The following is a 21,385-nucleotide window of genomic DNA, read 5'->3' on the forward strand; positions in this document are numbered from 1 at the left end:
TCTACGACTGCTGCTCACGAAACTACCCGAATAACACTACACGTTTGTCGCCTTGCTCGATCAGCCGATCACCAATGAATGTTAACTTAAAATTTCGTATTTCGCAAAAATGCTTCCGTCAAAATTGTTTTTCTTCTTTCCTAGTCAATATAAGGGGAAAAAAATAGAGGAAAATTTTTGAAATTTTAATACCGAATAATTTACGTGATCGAATCGTATTCGTTGATTACATTTAAATACGTCAGTTACGCTTATAGAAGATGCAATTTTTAACACCTTCAAAGAACGTAATACATTCCCGGACAAAATTATAGCATATGTGTGTTATCTTCTGAGAGGGCAACAAAATAGGCTACTATACGTGTTGCCTCAAACTCGATGTTAACATTTGGCAAAATTGCTCACGTACCAGGTATCTTTGCAAACGTTCAAAGTGTTCGCTGTGTTCTTCAGAAGTGTAAGTTTATTTAATTATTGAAAACGAAGCAAGTACCTGCGTTAATAAAACGACATAAAGGACAGCGATTAACATTCACAAAAGAACGTATTCACTGGAAGGCGTAAAGGAGAAGTATTTTATTTACTGATGAAAAAATATTTTTTATGGACGATCTAGATGAATCTTCGTTTTATTATCATGACTGACGAAAAGAAAAAATGGTGAAAAAGCGTTGACAAATGGGGATGGGGGATTAAATGTTCAAAAACATATAAATTTAATCTTAGAACAAATCAATAAACGTATTCAACGAATTACCAAAGGAAATTTACTTTTCAGTGTAGCTATGCTGCCGTTCATCAAGCTAAAGTTTTCTACAAGAAAATATGACACGACCTTCGCCATGGTTTGCACGCTCCTTAGTTTATATACATATATAATTGAAAATTATTGAAGAAAACTCATACGTCCTGTATGAAAGAATGGAAGTCAATACGATAATATTTTACAATTAAAAGAATCTACTAAAGTAAAATGGGATAATTTATTCCAGAATACCATCCAAAAACTATACAAATTCTTATCATGGTTGGTCAAATTTGTAGAGAACAAAGGCGTTCATACTCATTATTAATTTTATATTAATTATGATGTCAATTTTCTTGTTAGGCTAAATATACGTATAAATTTTGTTAATTTGCTATCATTTTGCCCCGGAAATTTATGTATTTTCTCTACAAATACTGAATGTTGGTAATAACAACTTAATTTAATAACAGATTCCTTTTTTTATTATGTACTATATTTCTACTTTGGTGCTGTGATACATATGAGTCTCTGATACATATGGATATCCGCTACATTTAAAAAAGTCTTAAATTGTCTTCGAGAAATTAAGGATAGCACACATGTGTTATCATTTTCTCCGGAACTGTATGTAATACCTTTTTAAAGAATTTTGCGCTAAATTTAATTTCGGTAATGTAATAGAAAGAAATGGTAGAAGCAGTTCGTATAGCATCTCTTTATCTTTCCATCGATCGTTACCTGTACAGTGGCTATAAATTACAACGACCCTTTTTTAAGCGTACAATAAAATTTTCCACTTGTTTTCGTAACGAAATTAATTTACAATATCTTCCTTGGCAGTCCGCCATTTAATAAATCAATCACAATGTACGTCTGTAAAATATATTTTATTTTCGCTTCGATGGGTATTGCGTATTTTTGTTAATTCGAATACAACCAAAAGATACAAACATTAATTTATATATCTAACTAGTTTAACTCTAATATTTAGAAATATAGTCTTTACGTATTTGATCTCATCGACATTATAATTTTGAATTCTTTCTCTTTTATCTTCTCGCGTCTGTTCATATCATTAATAGAACAATTGAGATATCAAGAAATGTTGTCAGTCTATCGATATTCTATGAGCAGACGTAATAGTACTTAAGTAGTATATATCTTATCGTTGACGTTTTGCGATCATCGTGAACGTGTGTACACGTATTTAAAGGCACGAAAACAAACACGCGTACTATAAGATACTTTCACTGTCATTATTAATAAGATAAAGGCAACAAGTGGAATTAACATCCAGACCGCCAAATGAGATCTTAATTGCTTCGTTAATGTACCAATTTAGATTTCAATGTAGTCTTTGCACAGCTGTCTGAAAACCCTTACTTCGTTTGGTAATTTCGTTTAATATGAAGTCGTAGAGTATGATATTTCAACTATATGCGATGTTTATAACGATATAATTTTTACAAAGTGTTTTGTTACATTGCTTTTCCAGATACACTTGCGCATTGTCAACCACCTGTTACATATGTAATTACAACATTTACAATTTCAAATTATAGGGAAAAGATTCTTTTTACACAAAATTTTTGATCATAAAATTCGTAAGCATTTTCAGTACATCAGTTATAATATAAAGGGTGTGTGAAGAGAAATAAACAGGATTAAGGGTATCAGCTTGACTGTATTCAATTTCCTATTTACAATCTATCTTTGCTAATACGTTCGCCTATGGCGCGCGTCTCCTTAAATTTAGATAAATAGCACCGAGAATTGAACAATATAAGAAGAGAAACAACTTTGTGTCTACTTAAATATAATTCGTGTGATTTTTCGCATGCCGATACGATCCACTCATATGGAAGGTCAATAAGAATTTTTTTTTTACTGTATTGTAATTATTGACGTATCGCATACAAATATGAATGCATTTAGCTTATCTAATTTTAAGGCAAGAGTTACTTTGCGTTTCATACAAATTCACGCGAAATTTATCCTTCTCTTTACCATCATTTGTTCCCCGAGTTCTCTTTCAATAGTCATGCCTACTAATAATAATTAGATGCATTCTGCACTGCGTACTTAAAGTAACTTTTAAGCTATTTTGTACTCCGAAATTGGTACGCAAATACATCGTCTGTTTGATATGGAGTTCTGCTTCAGAGAAACTGCGAACGCAGAGAAAGGCAACATCCTATATCGTATTGTTTTTTTGCCGAAAGAGAAGCAATATTTTAGTTTTTTTTTTTTTTTTTTAATTGGAAGTGAAGAATCTTCTGTATAAAGTCATTTCAATTTGCTAAAGAAATTTTCTCGTTTCTTTATCTTAAATGTTCGATGATATTCGATAACTAACATCTCTTCGAAATTGTTAAGATACGTCTTTTCTATGCAGACTTCATAGTCCAAGTATAATTTACTTAACACACACAAATGAGAATCAATACAATGAGAATTTTGGTATTAGACTTTGAATTCAACTGCCATTCATAATGTTGAAACTTAGCTTGCAATGTCACTAAAATATTACTAAAAAGTATAAGTTATATCGTTACTGATTTCTGTTAATCTGTTATTCATATCCGCAGGCCAGCTTATATTTATTAAAAAAATAATAATCTGTAATATGATACAGACAATAAATACATATTGTGTAATTAATTATTCTTATCAATAATATCATTGTAAAAAGGTTGTCGTTTACAATGGAGCACTTTCTGCTATTCAATTTCCCTGAATAGAAGTAGCGAATAAAATTATTTCGATTATGTCGTATAAAAATTAGATTTAGGATTCGTTTCTTCGTCGAACTAAATAAAACTGTGTTATCCGAAAGAATAAACTTATATTGCCTAAAGATTTGTGTATTATTTGTACTGTTGATCTGTATGTGAATGTATAAAATTTGCTTCTAACTGTTGTAGATTACATTAATTCATATAATTTATCTCTTCAAAACAATAATCGTTTATTATAAACAGAAGGAAAATTTTATCTACTAAATAATATGTGACAAACGACAATTATATCAATATATCACGGTACTATTGTGGTATTACATAAATTTATTTTTCGACATATTGAACTGAATAACTATCGTAGCTAAAGTGAGACAACATTTTTTCGATGTCTTTGTTCACATGTCCTTATTCTTCCCTTTTCACTTCAAGATATACGTATATTATATGAATTATTGCTTATACATATATATTTATATATACATACAATGATGTAGTGAATTTTATTGACAGGCGTTTTATAGTGCAAATAAAGAAAAAACAGCATAGTTTTTTAACAAGGTGTGTGTATGCATAGTTTGAGATGAAAATTTATATGCTGTATTATGGGCATATCTGCTGTGAATGTTATATAACAAGTAAATTAATGAGCATATTTACCAGCAACCTTGTATAGCATGCAATACAATTCTTTGTTCGCTATGAGAACCTGCTTTATTAAAAGATCAAGTAAAAAACGCGAAAAGAATAATTCGATTCAACGAGGAAATAATAATAAAATAAGTTGTATACTATAAAAAATAATTTAGTAACATGATTTGAAAATATGATTCTGCAGTTGTTTCCATAAATAAAACTTTGTATAAAAAATTGTACTTACAATTTCTAGATCCACAAACTTAGATTTCTTATAATCATAACTGAATAAGATTTGGAAGGAACAAAAAGATTTTAAAAGTATTATATATATCCTTCGTTATATCAAATGTATTAAATGCATTTGATAAAGATAAAACTTTAGAGTGCAAATTCTATTTATCACAACAAGAAAAAGAATTTATATAAACATATGTCCTGAAATGCTTCTTTCCAGAAATAGAATTTGCTTTAGTTCTAGTATATTTCAATCTAATACGTTTTAAACACCTACATATTTTGAAATTCTTTTGACATTAGTATTCATTTCTGAATATATGTTTATAAGAACTTTTCTTCTATTTTTAATATGTATAATGCATAATTTCATCCAATACGTAAAATATTGCACGATATACGTAAATTTGAAGAAAGTGATCCATTGATAATATTTGTCATATTAATTGTCCAACACACTATGTACCTTTTTTTTTTATAAAAATATCGTAAATAAATTATGGCAATAATGATCAACAATTACAATATTCATGCAATAAGTAACTGGTAACAATGGTCGGAGTGGTAACGCTTTGAATGTGTAGCAAATATCAAAAGAGTTTCTTAAATATTATGCATCATACCAATCAATTCTTTGCACAAATTTTAGGGGTATACCCATGTGAAGCAATTCATCCTGTGACTTGTGCCTTAAGTCTGGATAGTAATGAATTAATGCTTGCCAACATATTTCTGATAATTTAGGAATTGTTAACCAAACAGAATGAACTGCATCTGTCCTTACAACCTGCAATAAGATTTTTCATAAAAATTTAGAAAACTGTATATATTAAAGTAAGAAAATAAGAAAGCTATAACAACCTTATTATTTTCCTTAACGATACCACCAAATGTATACATGCGTCCTTCCGGAGTAAGAGCTGCAGAATGAAAATACACAGGACATGGAAGTATACATTTCCTTAAACATGTCCATTGTAACAGATTTAAATCTAATCTCCAAACATCAGAGAAGACATGATCTCCATTATATCCTCCAGAGATTACTACTGATGTGACACCTGTTTTTTCATTTGTATATTGCACAGATCCATGACAACGTCTAGGTTCTGGCACTGTATTATCGTCGTTATCACCATATGTGTTTAATATTATCCATTTATTTGTTTCTAGGTCAAAAGCAGGGATTTCCTAAACATAATTTGTATTTAAAAAATTTGAATGCAAGTATTTAAAATTTATTTTGGACAATTGTATTAAAATATACATACCGAAAAACCAAATGCTTCTGTAGCTGTTCCTCCTCCCAAAACATATATAAGTTTCCCGTCAAAAGCTAATTCATGTCTATATCGTCCTGTAGGTTCACTCTGATCTCTTCCAGAACAAATATAAACAGTCTCCCAAATACCAGCCCTAAGATCAAATCTATGAATATCACAAGTATATTCGTATCCTGTAGTACCACCGACGGTATATAAATATGACCCATGACATATTAAAGCTTGTCCATATTGGGGTTCAGGTAGATCTCCTTTTGCAGGAACTATGTACATTCTACCATTATTAACATTACACACATACAGATGATTGCTACAACTATGACCAAATGGTACACCAGTTCCACCATAAACCATCAAGGCATTGCCCCTTAAAATCACTGCATTTGATGCCAACTCATTGGGCATATTATTTTGACCTGGTAAGCGTTTCCATTGTTGTGTAATAAGATTGAACTTCCAGACTTCTTTGAAGAGTGGTTTACTAGAGATCCATGTCTGATCATTTTGCATATCAGGATCAGTATCAGGAATACAGGGATTAAACCCTCCATAAGAATATAAATTCTTATGATCACAGACTATTCTATGTCCACTTCTAGCTTTTGGACGTTCTATACTCTGTGCTTCGTGCTTTATGAACACAAATGGTTTAAATGTATACATGTTTGTCAATTAATTGACAAACTGATATTAATTTCCCAAAAAGTAGTTAAAAGTACGAGTTGATCTCGTCACAGGTTTTCTACAGAATCCAAAAAAAGATGTTTAAAAAGAACCATGTGTAACATTCATACATATCGTTCCCTGTCTATCTAAACGAATTACTTGTCGCGTTGAGGTTTATATGTTAAAATAAATGTCGTGCTACTTTGAATAAACATGTGAGCATTGTTTCGATGTTCATAAGAAATTTTTAACATAGACATTTTGCACGAACTCTGCAATACATCTGGTGTACTTTTCTCACATCGGTGAACATGGCGTAACGCAATAAAATTCTTCACTGGTTTTCTGAACGATCGTTTAGTCAACAGATATCGAATATTCTACTCTAATACAATTTTTATATTTCACTTTTAAACCACCTTTTTTTAACTGTGCACATACAGCTGTAAACTTATGCTTCATTTAAAACAGCAAACTTGTTCTTTTACGCCTATGCAGTAATACAGCTGCGACTGCGCGGCGCTGATCAGCTGACTGATTATATTCAATCGTATTCACTAACAGTTTATTGTGGAAATTAGTCACATTTTATGCAAACAGTGAAATACCACATAAAATTGAACTACATATTTCATAAATCCTATTTAACATACAAATTATTTATTGAAATCTTAGATAAGTAGGTATTAAGTTCCATTGCTGACCTTACATGGCTCTTATAGCACTTCCCACAAAATGTTATAGTTCACGACAATTTTATCATTTTATTTATAATAGAAAAGTTTGCTTTATACTTTACACAAGTTTAATGAATTAAAAAGAAGCGTATCCCACATTTTCCGTTTATTTGTAATTTTAAATTTATGTCGCCTACGAACTGCACGAACAACTTTTGTGCCATCTACTTGCTATATTCGTAAACGAGTACGAATTCTATTAGCAATCGGTAAATATTCGCAATTTTTTGATACAAAATGTATGTAAGTGAATAAAATGATTAATTTTATTTATTTAATTTATACGATTTCATTTTTTAGAAAACTTTCCAAACGTCGTTTTGTTTCATTTTCTCCTACATTTTGTCGTATCTGAAAAAAATAAACTTAGTAATTTATCATTCTTCGATATTATTATTTTTTTTTGTTATATGTAAAGGAATATATTTAAATACTAACTTTTGCAAGCAAAGGGCCATTCAACTTATCCGGAACTACAATGTTATCCTCTATTTCTTCTTCATCTGTGGTATTCCAGTTTGAAAATACTGTACCTTGTGTCAAGACTTTAATGCTATTGCGCGAAAGGACTGGAGCAATTAGTGCAGCAAGAGGCACGCTCTCATCAATTAGACCTACATAAAAATCGAGAAATAAATTATAGATGTCACAATATTCTACAATATTAATTTAAACCGTATAAGACCTTGATTATTAATTCTCTTGGTCTTGAGAGAGGCACACATCTGTCCTACTAAGATTCTCTGAGTGTTCGTCATTCTTCGCAATATTACATGATTTGCGTCTAAATGGCCGAGATCCTGGGCACTCTTCCAAGACTGCAACCACATGGAATAGGAAAAATATTTGTTATCAGATCTCTTCCTTTTGAATATTTCAGAGTTCGAAATGCCGTTGCAATCATTTTTTCTCTCTTTGCCTTTTTTCTCTACGGAGACCTTACTTTGGAATTCGAAGTACGTTTGGCGAGAACATTTCCTGAAACTCTCGGTTGGTCGGCCGCTTTTATCTTCGATGTTTTCCTCAGGCTGTTTCCACACTTTGTCTCCGAGAGTTGCATAATATTATCTTCTTTCGACTTGTTATGTGCGAACGCATCTTTGCTGCAATCTTTACACTTATTCCAGTTAGGATAATTTTTCAGGTTTGTTATGTTCGCACCTCTTTTCTTTCCAATTTTTCCTCTATTTGGATTCGAAGATGTCGTACCGGTATTTCTACTTGGTTCGCATTTCTTTTTTGTATTATCGAGAAAAATGTTATTTCGTATCTCGGTAATCAGAGCATCCAGAGATGGAAGCGACGGCATTTCTAGAGTCAACGCGATTATCTCCTTTTCTAGAATTCCTTCGAATCGAAGATCTATCTCATTCGCCATTGTTGCTACTGAAACTACGAAACTTTCTGGGGACGAGACCAACGATTGACCCAACAGATATTGTATAAAATTTTGTATTTCTGGACGTGATAACATCTTATTTATCTCTCCCATATCTCTCGCAGTATCGATTATTTTCATTGATTTTTCAGGATTCACACGTTCAAGAACCCCAAACACCGTCTGCACCAACGCTTGCAGCTGATAATTCACAAGAATCGGTACGATTTGATATTCTTTGTTTCTAAGTTCGATGCATTTAACAGGTGCGTTCAGATAAATACATTTTCTATATTTTTTAGTTGTCATCTCTGGATTTAATGTGGCTGAGACGAGAGAATTCGCTGATTGTCGACTGCCAAACATGCTGTGAAAAGGAGATTTGGTGCTAGAAGTTTTCGAAGATGCTTCTTTCATCGCTCTGATACTAGATTTTATAGCAATAAGATCTTTAGGCATGGCATCGTGATTCTTTTTCCGTCTCGGCTTTAACATAGTAATTTCACGATTGATTTTAAACGAGGATCCAATCGGAGACCTTCTCGAGGGACTATACGATTTCGCAATCCAATTTCTAGTCGATAAGTTCGTGGTTGTTCTACTGGAAAGATCGTCATCGTCATCGAGACGAAAAGACAAACTATTCTCATCCAATTTGTTGAATTCTGTATTAGGTCCAGCGTGTCTTCTCCTGACTATACCTTCGGCAAGAGCTTGTTTAATCCGCAGCTCATGCGAGGCTCCAAGTAAAGAGTAGACGTGAGGTGAAATCGCGGGCATCTTATCAATGCCCTGTAACATTATTCTCTGCGTGTGTTTAGCATTGGACGATAAAGCTCTCTCAAAATCAGCGTCGTTCTTCGTATATCGTTTATATTTCTCCTCGAACTCGTAAATCGCCTGATCATCTAAAATCTTCTTTCGTGGATCTTCGTGCAGCTTCGTGTCTGATGAGATTACTTGAGTATCCACCACGTAACAGGGTATGACGTTGTTCCATGCGCCAGAAAAGTGTTTGTTCTTAGCTTCAAAGATTCAGAAATAGACAAGTAAGTAAAATTCATAAATGCTTGTTCTTAGCTTTAAGGATACAAATTCACAGAATTATACCTTTTTCCATTAAAGGTGTAACAGGTCTGATGGTGGTGTCGTCGTTGCCTTTCCACTTAGTACTGTGAGCGGAAAGTAGATGGAGACAAAGAATTTTATCAGGATCTACCTCGCCTCTGGTGAATACTATCGAACGGACGAACTCGTAGGAATCTTTCGACGCCTGCTCCTGTTCTATCGTCTGGCCACCTTTTTTTATGGCGCCCGTGCAATGGTAGCAAAAGCCGGGATTATGAGTTTCGTACATGCGCACATTAATAGCCTGCGCGTCAATTACTGTGCTCGCAATTAGATCGGAAGATCAAACGATGAACCGCGTATCCGCTGATCGTACTTGTCGCGTAATTGTCAGAATACACGGTGCTGATCTTTAATCTAGAGAAATCTAATCTCTAGTCGAATAGTAAAACGTTGCAATCGAAATCCTGCAATTAACGTTATTTCAAGCACTGTATAGACTCACGAAAGTATTCGAACACTTGCATGTTCAGAAATATATTCTGAACATGTGATTTACATGATGACAATTACCATGATGAAATCTGAAACGAATACTTTCGTCAGCTTTAGAGACAGTGCAACGTAAAATCATCTATTAGAAACGAAAATAAAACCGTGCGCAACCTTGGTTAGCGTTTTTATACGCATTTTTCGAGAGATCTTACGTTTGATCCAAAGGAGGGCTGCCGTGTTTCCAGGTTCTTGTGACGCGATCGAAACCGATGCCTCGCAGTTTCTATCATCCTCAAATCCGACTTCTCCACCTTCTCAAGTTTCGCAACTTCTTGCGCCAACCTTTGACGGCTAATCTCGTTCTGCTTAGCAAGCTTGTTTTGCAGCGTTGCATTGGATTTCATGGTCGTCGCGCTTATGATTTTCGTGGTAGTCGAGAAATTTTGTACGTCGGATAAATCGGTGGTAGGGATGCAAGAGAAAAGTCAAGGATGAAACGGTCCTGCTTTCCTTCCGCTTTGCTCGATTGTGCAGAAACGTGAATGTAAACGCGCTTCACTTCATATTGGATAATTCTTCTATTTAGTCGTTCATGAGATTTCCCCTGACTTTCGACCAATTAGGCTTGCAATTCTAATAATAAGATTAATCGAGATAACGATACTTTTTATTTTTATACTTGGTCTTGGGAATTACTCCTTAAGCACCAGAGACACAGAAATCATCGTTACTATGCGTGATCTTTGCTTCAGATTGAATTCATTGCACGCTAGCGTATAATTTATACATTTAAAGAGACGATAATATACCGGGGGTCTAAATATTTAGTTAATTGCGAATCAGCCTATTACGTAACGCATTAGAACGGTTGGCACGACTAAACTTACACAGAAATGAGCTTCCTTATAGGCTTTTGTTATTTATAGGCTAAAGAATTTATTTACCACGAACAAGAATATATAGCAATGGCGACTGTGCACCGTTCGAGCTACTACGATCGCAACAAGCGTAAATACGCTTTAATCGTGCCAATTGTAATCGATTGCTTTTCTTTGATTTCTCTCGTCAATGACAATCGTGCACATCGCCGAGTATTCCGATCTTTAATATCATCGAGCATCCAAGTACGTCACAATAGCAATGGCATCCGTGTATTCGAAAATTATTCTTTAGTCCTACGTCCTATAACAGACGTACGTCAATTCCTACAGATCGTCGAATTCGATTTGTCCTCGAGCGTGTTGATCGATCGCTTCATAAATACTACAGGGTACGAGTTTCGTAATCGATATGCGCATTATCGATTGTTACATCGACCTTCAAGAATTACTGACTTTCGAAAATTTCATTGCTCGTATCTTCGAAGATACGATAAACTAATTAAGAGAAAATATGTCGACTGGAATTTGGGATTTCATTAAAAAAAAATTATCTTTCATATGCGCAAGCTGTATCAAAACTCGTATAATCCAATATCTACGGATGTCAAATATACAATTATGTACAAAACATTTAAATCGAAGTACATACCGAGCTCTTTTGCACAATTAAATTATTAGTATTAATGAAATTCTATGTCATATGCTACAAGTTATTAGTATTTCAGTAGTATTTTTCTAGTATGAGAATAACAAGTTCGATAATAATGTACAAAATGTAATATAAAAAAGTTCTATAACCTATTATTAATTGGTATATTGATTATAATATCTAAAACATATAGCAAATCTTCATTTAGGCTATATCTCTTCAATTATATTCATAACAATATCAATTTCCATAATCATTTGATTTTAATTCAGTAATCCATTATTTCATTTCAATGTACTAATCGATAATAAGAATCTCAATTCTTTAACGTTTCTATCGATTAGAAAACTTCGATATATGAATAATATAGAAAAGGAATTTGAAAATGCAAAACAACGACATCGTCGATTGGCTGATAAAAAATGTCCTGTAATTGGTGGAGTGCCTCTAATATGGTAGCTTTGATTGGTCTAACGGTTGGTTAGATTGGTTGAGATTGATCGCGCGCGCATCGGTTACATCAGTGTTCGATCGTGAAGCGTGCGCGCGGGTTACTGGTTTTGAAATGCGTTTTGTTTACGCGGATTTGTTCAGTAGGGTAGAAGCGAAGACACGACGAGAGTGACGAGAAGGCACGACGGTTAGGAAGGCTGGCAGTGTGACGGGCCGCGTGGTAGGAGGTTGCTGCGATTCAATTTCAGTCGAAGCGCGCCAGGCAGACCGAGCGCCAGCAAGAACCGGCTGCTCTCTTTTCCGCACCTCGTGCTTTGCTTTTCGAATACCATCGAATCTCCTGGTGCACGCGCGCACCATACTGTGTCTCTCTTCGTCTCGTTCCACCACGGTGTATATACGTATGTGAGCCTAGGATGCATGTGTGTACGTAATCAGTATGAGAGATGTTGGGTAGTAAACGTAAAGGTGTGTGTGCACGCGACTGAAAGCGGCCCTCCAGCATCCGAGCAAGTGTTTACGTCGTGCGTGTAATCCACTACGGACAACCGTTGGTCTAAAACCAGTATAACCCTTGTGCGTTTTTGAACGCGTTCGAAAAAACCGATACGTCAACGACCCATTTTCATTTGGAAGAGTGACGAGACTCCCGGGAGTGATCTTTGGCTTCGATCGAATCATATCGAATCGAGTTGAATCGAATTGAACGTCGCAGTTGATCAAATCGAATCCGCGAAGTCCGTTAACAACAACTGTTCGAACAGAACGAACGTTCGTGTTGACGATTTCACATGGACGACGCGTGTGCAAAATATCTTTGAAAATAAACAGGTAAACGGTGGATTGACTCGTTAGTGTTTATGACTCGCGAAGGATGCGTTTGTTGACGCTGGGAGGAGACACGGTAAACGAAATTTTCAGTCCAGGGACATGGACGATCGAAAGATTCCTACGTATTGTACGCGCAGTTCTCGATCGTATACTATAGTAAAGAGTTTTGATGACTCGCAGATAGACTTTCGTCGAGTTTTGATCGTGTAATCTGTGCGGCCACGTGACACACGAGATGCGACCGTTTGCCTCCATGAGAACACGGGGATAAGGAAGGAGGATACACGTTTCTCAGGATGGAATTCGGAGGCTACAAAGGTACCGGTCCCCGTGTTAGGGTGCGACGACGCGCGGAATTAGGTAGACGGCTCACCAGGAGGCTATCTCTGGTCGCGAAAATGCCAGCTGCCATTCTTAGCAAAGCGAATCCACCTGAACCAAGGCCAGTCGAGATCACGGCGATTGCGCCTGACAAGACACACCTCACCGTGAGTAAATTCTATTTTAATCTATTTATTTATTTACCGTTAAAAATGAGAGCTCTCGCTAGCGTGCAAAAAGTTGCAGCTGAGTTTATTAAAAGTCAAATCGATCGACTCTACTTTTCGCAAATTCCTCCTGTTTATTGGTTATATGATTAATTTTCAATTCTCAAAAAATAAACGATTTATTTTTATAAGTTTCTCTATCGTAAGAAGATGGTACAAACAAAAGCAATAAATTTTATAATGGAACTTTTCAGAATAGTGTTTGCAACATCGTCGTCTTTTTGATATTTTCAATTTACGAAGTTGATCAATATGGATTCCGGACAACTCGATTAATCATAGTTTAACCGTTATAAGAGAAGAAAGCATAAAATAGATTTCGCCCATAGGTGGCACGAGGAACGAAAAGGCAGATTTTTTTCTCTTATTCGAAATAAAACGATCCCGTCGTTTTAGCTCCGTGATTACGAATTCGAAGTTGAATACGTTGGTCGTTGGTATTTGGTTTGCGAGTCACACGCGTCGATCCATTCGGTGCGATATTTTAGCGAAGAGTTCGTGAACGATCGGATCGATTCGACTGTATCGCGTTGAGACCCGATTGTTTCGAACTGTGTCGCGTATCTCCGCCGTAACATCGTGGAAAAGCTCGAACCTATATTCGAGCAACGCGGATTCCGTGGTAGAAATCGAAACTCTCTGTGTAGCTTAGGGTTTGAACGATTAATGTACCAACACGTACACCATGCACCAACTACAAGGTGGCGTACATTCTATACAGGAGTAAAAGGCGTTACCTTCGGTATTTAAGCGGTCTATAGAAACGTTGCACGTCATTCTCTCGCGTGTTCGTACACGTTTGCTCTTGCCTCTTTCTCTTTGTGTGTAAATTGTACATACTATTTCGATAACTTTCGTTGCTACGATATACAGTCGGCGAGTAACGTTTATTATAGAACTTAATATATACGATATACAGGATACGCTTAATTATTTCCGGAAGAATTAACGAATGTTTGGATTTTGGTCCGATCGTGTATTTACAACATTCCGATCAATAGAGCCTACAGGCTATAGGAAATAAGATACGACCGTGTAGCGATAAATGGCTGGAATTTTGTTTCGTTAATTGGACATTGTTATCCTCTTTACTTCTTGGAACCGACTTTGTGGAGTAAGTTTTTGGTTCTTTTGTACGATTAAAGTAACGTTATTAGTGAATTTTGCACTAGCATTATCTATCTAACGTAAATAAATGCGTTATTACGTATTTGTACCTCGTTTACGCTCGATGGTCGGTTAACGATGAATTGCTATATATATAAAGCAGCAACCTTTGATTCACAACCGCTTTTCCCTCCATTCTTCGACGGTCTAGCTCGTAACAAAGATCGGAATCTTTACATGCTTCTTCGAATAATCATTGTTTCCTCTTTTCTATTTTGTATCACGGTTCTCTATCGTATAGGATGAGAAATATTCTCAGCTTCCGAGTAATCTTTAATATATGTATAGTATATGGTTGTTTGCACGTGCGTACGTCGAGCTCGCGAAAAGAAAAGTGAAGGCGTCGTTATATACGTATGCACGATGGCGTTCCTTGAACTCCGCCGACTTCTACACGTAATCGTCGTAAGAAAGAAAGTGCGCAACGTGATCGATAGCAGCACTTTCTACCGGTGAACAAAATGCACTTTGTCCCCGTTCGAACTTTTACGAGCGGTTCACGTTCGCGATGTATCGATCTCGCGATCGATCGCGATATCGGAAGTTGTGTTCGACAGAACGCGTAGGTGGAAACAAATAGGTACGAACCGAGTATCAGTGGTTTCATCTTTTAACGCGTTACACGTACGACACGTAACGTGTCAAAGGCGTGACATTTTCTCGATCACGGAAAATGCGCGTATATGGTTATCAAATCGAACTCGGACGAATTTCACTATGTTTTATCAAAATTTTCCCTAGGAAATTTCTTTTCGTTTAATACATTTGCTTTACGATGCTCATTTTGGATATTCTAGCCGTTAATGTATTCACCTTTTTCTCCTACAATTTTTTCTAAATATTTCCCGTTTTGAGATATATTTTTTAAACTTTACAGCGCGCGACTTGAACTCTATTTTTTTGCTTTCCTACCAATCCTCTCGTAGCTGTAACAAATAATTTCTAGAAACTTTCGCGACACACTTTAGTGATAATTTGCATTTCGGAATAAAATACGATGAAAGATCTACATGTCCTCGTACTTTTGAACGCGGGTGTATCTATATCGTGTGTATCTATGTTGCTGACGACATAATGCAGTTCCAACTACCGATTGCGAACTAGATACCGATCGTTTAGACCGGAATGATAATTTTTCAATTTTTACCTGGACATACGTATATTGCACAAAGTAGTCGCACGTGCACGCGTAACATGTAGCCACGGTTGCATCGTGCGGATAACTGTTATTTCAAACGAGCTTTCGTGCCGTTTACCTATAAACAGAAAACCCCGATTAAATGCTAATACGGCGTAGACAAGTGTTTTCGCCGTTGATCGAACGATCTCGCGTCTTTAGACGCGTTTCCTGGGATTTACGACGTAATCGTCGGATAATTTGTAGTCCTGATCCCTACGGAAGAAATAACTCTTTCCGTTGTCTCGTTAAACCGTCGACATAACGCTCTCCTCTCTACAATCCTCTTTTCATACATTTACAATCTTTTCATTTTCTTTCTTTTCTTTTTTCGTTTCTCTTTTATCGTCGAAAGATTTACACGTCGTTGCGTTCTTCGCCAAACGAACGTTGCAATTAAATCGTCGTTTTACAATACCATAGCAGGCTCGGCTATTCGATTTCAATGGTCATCGCGTTATATAAGAGGGACGCGATTGCGAGTGTTAGAAAATCTTTCGAAAGGAAAACGACTTTCGTCGACTCGTTCGTCGGTGACAAGAAAAACGTATCGAACCACCGATAAATAATTTTAGCCCCTTCGTGATCTTTTCGCTCGTTCATGGCCTCCATCGCGTATCTTGAAATATCGCTACGTTAGACGGCCGTTGTTTGCGCCGTGCTAGCTGATTACTTTGGGAAATTGTATGGTAATTTATTATATAAATCGAACGAGACCGGGTATAATCGGTCTGGAAACGAGACTGATCGAATCAGCGCCATTTCCCATTATACAGATGTAGATTTTATGCATCGCTTTCTCCGTGCAACTTCGTGCGATTACCTTGTCGAATCAGAAATAATTAACGGCCAAACATCCGGGGATTAGATGACTCTCCACGTTAGTCAGGGTAGAAACTCGTGTCCGTTATTTTAGAAAGATATCGCAGGATTACACGTGAGAATGATTTTTGTTGGATCGTAAACTCTAAGAGCTTTCGGAGCACGATTCTAGTACAAATAGAAGGACCTTTAACAACGTCTTAATAGAAATTTTACGATTCTGTCACATTTTTCTTAAATTCTTTTTAACAGTAGCGATTAACGATTCTATGGAATTTGATGCAAAGAAAACGGGGATGGTCGAGAAGATTTTTGGAAAAATTGTCGTAAGACGGGACGATGAATCGAGTAAATCGCTTTGTAAGATTTCGCTGCGTTCGAACCGTAATATCTCTTAGAAAGTTTCTTTCTTTTTACGTTTATATAGAAAAAAAAGCAAAGGAAAGTTTCATAACAATTTAACTACGTGACTAGAAAATGCACCAATATATTTACTCGGCCAGCGAATGAAACGCTATTAAAGCAAGACCTTGAATTCTCCGCCTTAACAACTTCTTTCAAACATTGTCGACTATAATCCCGCTCCAATTATACTTCGTAAGATGAACCGGTCTATAAACGAAAGTAAAGTACTTCGTACATACGATCGAGCTTCGAACGAGTCACTTTCTTCGACCAATTACAGTTACTACGCCATAAAATGTCTCATGACACCGAATTTATGGCCAATGGTATGTACACCGGTCACCGGTGGCATCACGAACCTCGTTTAGCTCGATCGACACGTGAGCACCCGTTTAAAGGTCACTGACACTTGGTGTAGCGCGAAATTCACTTTCGACTTCGAAGATCGAGGGACCAAGGCGACGATCGATCCCGGCGCTGACGAAACCAACGCGGTTCTTCTAATGAAACGGAGAAAGTGGCGCTCGAATTGGCCGCATATCCTCGCGTTTAACATAGAACGCGTTGAAAATAGCCAGCGCGCGATCGTTCGTGGTCGATTCTTGTTAATTACGCGCCTTCTCGTTTATCAAGTCCCGCGTTCTAACAGCCACGAATAGGAAACAGATGAAAGTACTTTTGCTTTATCTCGTCGGTATATCGCTTTGATTGCCCTTGTCCATAACATTTTTACCATGGATAGTATCAATCATGGTGACTAATCCAACGTTGCTTGCGTTCGATCGGATCGTAATTTCTATCGCGAGAAAATGTTAATTTTGTTTCGCGTAGAATAGAACTCAATTTGCTGGAATTTATCAGTGGAGAAACGATTGATATAATAGGGATTCGTTAATTCTCTTCGCCAAGATTTCTCGGATAAGCGGATTTAATTAGTAGGTGTTCGTTCGATCGAGCGTTACGCAATTAAAATTTCGTGGCGATAAACCAAGTTTTACCGTATTGTAGACTCGATGGCGAGAGTAGTGGATCGCATTTTCTTTTCTAAGCGAAACTAGTTGGGAAATTCGGTTCGGCCGAAAGACTTTAGTGCTTGAGTAACTTCCGCACCGCGTGTAACTTGCACGAAGTAAAAGTCGAAGAAAACGACGTTTACATTATCGTGGTTTCGCGAATTCGAGGATTTTCCGAATAAGAGGCTGATTTAACCCGTAACCACAGGCGTGGAAGTGTCGTTACGTTTAGCACGGATGCGTGGCCACAAATATGTATCATCGTGTCAATGTATCAGCTGGCGTTCCACGAATATTTCTCACGACCTAAAAAATTCCAATTCTAAACATTGACATACCGCTTTACGCGTGATCCAATTGACCCGTAAATGACGAATCTACCGAATGAACCAAAGTATTCTCGAATTAGATTCCAATCGCTATAAATCTCGTTTGATCAACCATTTATCCCGTCGTTGAATCGATTCCATTTAGCCGCTCTCGATTCCATCCTCGTCCAACACCTATCAATTATTATCGCGGTGAATGCACAACAGATTTCCTTTGCCGTGCACGCACGTCTTGTTCTCATTGTAGGCTATAGTATGAGTCAACGTCAGTCAGAGACAAAGAACACCGGCGCTGAGTATCGTTTTGCTACGGTAGAAACGTCTGTTGTTTCTGGCGTTGAATGCAATTTCCGGTATTCCCATTGAACCTGGTCTATTTTCATAGACTGCTCTGGTTTAATCTGTGCAGAGAACATATTTTCTTTTATTTATTTGGATGAATTTTACGATCAATTCTCGTCGACAATTGTAAGTAAATTTTTCTGGCGTGCTACTATGTCGTGTTTAATAAATGTTTATCGTGTGTTTGGCTCTAGTTGAATCTAGCGAGAACGCGATATTAACGCGAATAACGTAACGAGGATTTAGGTGAAAATACACGGTGCGGCAAATAAGTAGGCGACCGAGACAAATAAAATCGATTAGCGCGTAGATATGCGATAGGTTTAACTAAACTCTGGAAAGATATTTAAATCGGGCCACGCTCTTTCCTATTTCCGTTTTACCTGCTGCGTTTTACTTTCTCTGATATACGCTTGTCACGCGGTTTGATTTGCGTATGTAACCGAGAATTCCGAAAGTTGCACATCTGCAGCTGATTGTTCCGAACGTCGGAGGCTAGCGATCGCAGTGTCGTAATTAAGCGGACTCGAGTGGATTCATTCGTGAGATTGCGAATTTTAGATCTCATTCTGCTCTGATTGTCAGAGTCACGCAGCCGTACACTCGCTAATAATGTGACAGTCGGAACGCAGCCACGATAAACAGTCCAGTATTTTATCACGCTTGACCGCGACAAAGAACAGAGAACGCTCGTATCTGCTTGAAAAAATAATTTCAGAACGATGATCTGTCGTTAAGATTAAGAAAGCGAACGACATCTGTCCATGCGCTTTTTAATATTCTTTGCCTCTTTGCGATTCAAGTTACATCGAACGTCTCATTATGACTAATTTATATCCGATAAGTTCGATTCAAAGGCTATTCGTAATTGAATAAATAAAACATCGACGCGAAAGAATCAATTTTACGTATTAAGAGCGAGAGAAATAAAATACGACCGCAGACGGATAATTCTGGTCGATCGTATCGCGTCTGGCAAATTCGGATATTTCTAGAACTAGACCCAACACCGTTTATCTAGTCGTCGTTTCACTCTAGAGTTTCTATCTGTGTTTTCCAGACTAAAACGCCTCACAGGTATCGGAAAGCTGAAAAAGTACCAAAGTTACACAAATTGGGATAAACAGCGTCGATAAGAGCGTCGTTAAGGATTAGTGGAACCTACCGAAATTCTTGAACGCGACAGCAACTCTAAGAAAAACGCTGTAAAAATTCTCGCTTGTATTTCCAAGGATTTGCAGCGAAACGTTTACGAGAGTCAATAAAGCCGGTACCTTTTAACGTTTAATAGCTTTTAGGGTTCCATTCTCGCGTCTATTCTCTCGCATAGCGATATATCTTTGCACTTTAAGATGTTTTCCCATCTATCGTTCGGAAACCTATTTCGTTTCCGACACGATAATAATCTTTGGCCGTTGTTCGATATTTTAAGCCGTGGTCGAGTTAGAATCGCATAGAATAATTACGTAGACGGATTAACGAAGGAAAGTTCGAGCTGCTTTCCGCCTTGGTCGAGTAAAAAGTCAGCGGAGCCAGTGACTTGCGTCGTTGATAAGTTGGTATGCGTAACGCGCGAGAACAGATAAAATAGCAGCGCGTTAAAGCGCGATGCTCACGTGCAGTCGCCGAGGAGAAAAGTAGGTTGCATGTGACGAGCAGCCGGGCCGATTCGAGAGAACACTCGTCTGAATGAACTGAAAACCGCTGGATGCCGCGTCTACGGAATTTTCAGGAAGTGATTCACGTTTCCGAAGCCCGCGGAGAGCTTTCACTGGTGGCCACTTACGTCACCTTCGAGCGAAATGACGAGCACGTTACCGATCGAAATTATTGCCAACGCGACCGCGCTAAATGCGTTCCATCGAATAATCACGAGTCGACGAATTCCATCGCGTTGTACAATTGCTTTTTCGAAGTATCGACCAGATATTAGCTTGGTTTCTTAATTACAGATCGGTAGCCTCTGAGATCATTTGCTAGCTCCACGTACTTATTACGTTAGCGTGCTGTACAGAAATTGACGTAATACGAATATCAGTATCGAATCGAAGTCTAATTATTATCATTCGTCAGGCGATACACGTATACTTGTTTAGCTAAATCGTTCGCTATGGAAGATATTCGAACGTTGCAGTTTTCAACATTCCCCGCTGAATCGCGTTAATGAAATAGAAATTTATTCGTCTGAAAGACGACTAGTCTGTAATTAAGGGTCAAAGTTCCTACACGGTGAGTGGAAAAACTCCTATGAACACGTTTTTCAGCGTATGACCGGCAACAAGAATAGTATGCTTTTGCCATTTGCATGTGGATAAAGCGTGCATTGGAGTGTTGTTGTGAAACTGGCCATCGACGTATGCAGGCAACTTGAAAGCTACGAACCAAAACATAGAACGTTGCCTAGTTTTTGTTATAAATAATCATTCGCGTATAAATGTTTAGCATCCTCGCAAATTATCCTTAATGCGGCTGCTTGTGCAACGCGAATATTATTCAATTTAAACTAGTTTTTTCTCGGCGTGACTCTCGTTCCATTTAAATGACACATTGCGCGTTTCTTTATTTACCCGAGGCGGACTTGGCTACAAAGTATTTGCGCAACCGTGTAATTTTGGCTGCATAATCTCTCTACAAATTATCATCATGGGTAAATTAACTTGACTATACGACAGCAGCGCTTAGACAATGGACGAAATGATAAGATTATTTCAAAGTTACCCATCTGTGTAAAGAAAGTCGATTCATCGTGAGACACGAGACTTGAACGTAACAAGATGCATAT

General features: G+C 37.1%; 3 protein-coding genes and 1 long non-coding RNA gene across 6 annotated transcripts in view; 2 read left to right on the forward strand and 2 right to left on the reverse strand.

Moving 5' to 3' along the window:
- The first annotated feature begins 111 nt into the window (after positions 1–111).
- LOC126916043 (uncharacterized) lies at positions 112–974 on the forward strand. Its single transcript, XR_007710396.1, has 2 exons — positions 112–457; positions 779–974. It is a non-coding gene; the product is annotated as an uncharacterized LOC126916043 (long non-coding RNA).
- A 474-nt stretch (positions 975–1,448) lies between these two features.
- LOC126916001 (kelch domain-containing protein 10 homolog) lies at positions 1,449–6,804 on the reverse strand. Its single transcript, XM_050721332.1, has 3 exons — positions 5,631–6,804; positions 5,221–5,550; positions 1,449–5,146 (listed from the first exon to the last, which is right to left on the reverse strand). The coding sequence occupies exons 1-3, from the start codon at positions 6,303–6,305 to the stop codon at positions 4,970–4,972; spliced, it is 1,182 nt and encodes a 393-aa protein (XP_050577289.1). The 5' UTR covers positions 6,306–6,804; the 3' UTR covers positions 1,449–4,969.
- A 330-nt stretch (positions 6,805–7,134) lies between these two features.
- Positions 7,135–12,054, reverse strand: LOC126915974 (uncharacterized). The gene is made up of 5 exons (XM_050721269.1): positions 9,534–12,054; positions 7,989–9,448; positions 7,731–7,863; positions 7,484–7,659; positions 7,135–7,396 (listed from the first exon to the last, which is right to left on the reverse strand). The coding sequence occupies exons 1-5, from the start codon at positions 9,778–9,780 to the stop codon at positions 7,325–7,327; spliced, it is 2,088 nt and encodes a 695-aa protein (XP_050577226.1). The 5' UTR covers positions 9,781–12,054; the 3' UTR covers positions 7,135–7,324.
- A 139-nt stretch (positions 12,055–12,193) lies between these two features.
- LOC126915954 (rho GTPase-activating protein 20-like) overlaps positions 12,194–21,385 on the forward strand; it is a 177,559-nt gene continuing 168,367 nt past the window's right edge. Inside the window, exon 1 of one of the 3 annotated variants that reach the window (XM_050721200.1) lies at positions 12,194–13,288. In XM_050721200.1, the coding sequence (XP_050577157.1) occupies positions 13,097–13,288 (192 nt within the window). In that variant the 5' untranslated portion in view covers positions 12,194–13,096. The remainder of the gene's footprint in view (positions 13,289–21,385) is intronic. The other 2 variants (XM_050721199.1, XM_050721201.1) reach the window with 2 other exon arrangements.

Source organism: Bombus affinis, chromosome 5 (genome assembly GCF_024516045.1).
Source record: "Bombus affinis isolate iyBomAffi1 chromosome 5, iyBomAffi1.2, whole genome shotgun sequence".
Classification (NCBI taxonomy): domain Eukaryota; kingdom Metazoa; phylum Arthropoda; class Insecta; order Hymenoptera; family Apidae; genus Bombus; species Bombus affinis.

Bases quoted from the DNA above. Each gene is read 5' to 3' on its own strand.
- LOC126916001 (XM_050721332.1), bottom strand. From the start codon at position 6,305: ATGTATACATTTAAACCATTTGTGTTCATAAAGCACGAAGCACAGAGT. The intron at 5,551-5,630 runs GTATGTATATTT...AATTATGTTTAG, and splicing joins CAGAAGCATTTGGTTTTTCG to GAAATCCCTGCTTTTGACCT. The intron at 5,147-5,220 runs GTTGTTATAGCT...ATCTTATTGCAG, and splicing joins TCGTTAAGGAAAATAATAAG to GTTGTAAGGACAGATGCAGT.
- LOC126915974 (XM_050721269.1), bottom strand. From the start codon at position 9,780: ATGTACGAAACTCATAATCCCGGCTTTTGCTACCATTGCACGGGCGCC. The intron at 7,660-7,730 runs GTCTTATACGGT...ATTTTTATGTAG, and splicing joins CAAGAGAATTAATAATCAAG to GTCTAATTGATGAGAGCGTG. The intron at 7,397-7,483 runs GTTAGTATTTAA...TATTTTTTTCAG, and splicing joins ATGGCCCTTTGCTTGCAAAA to ATACGACAAAATGTAGGAGA.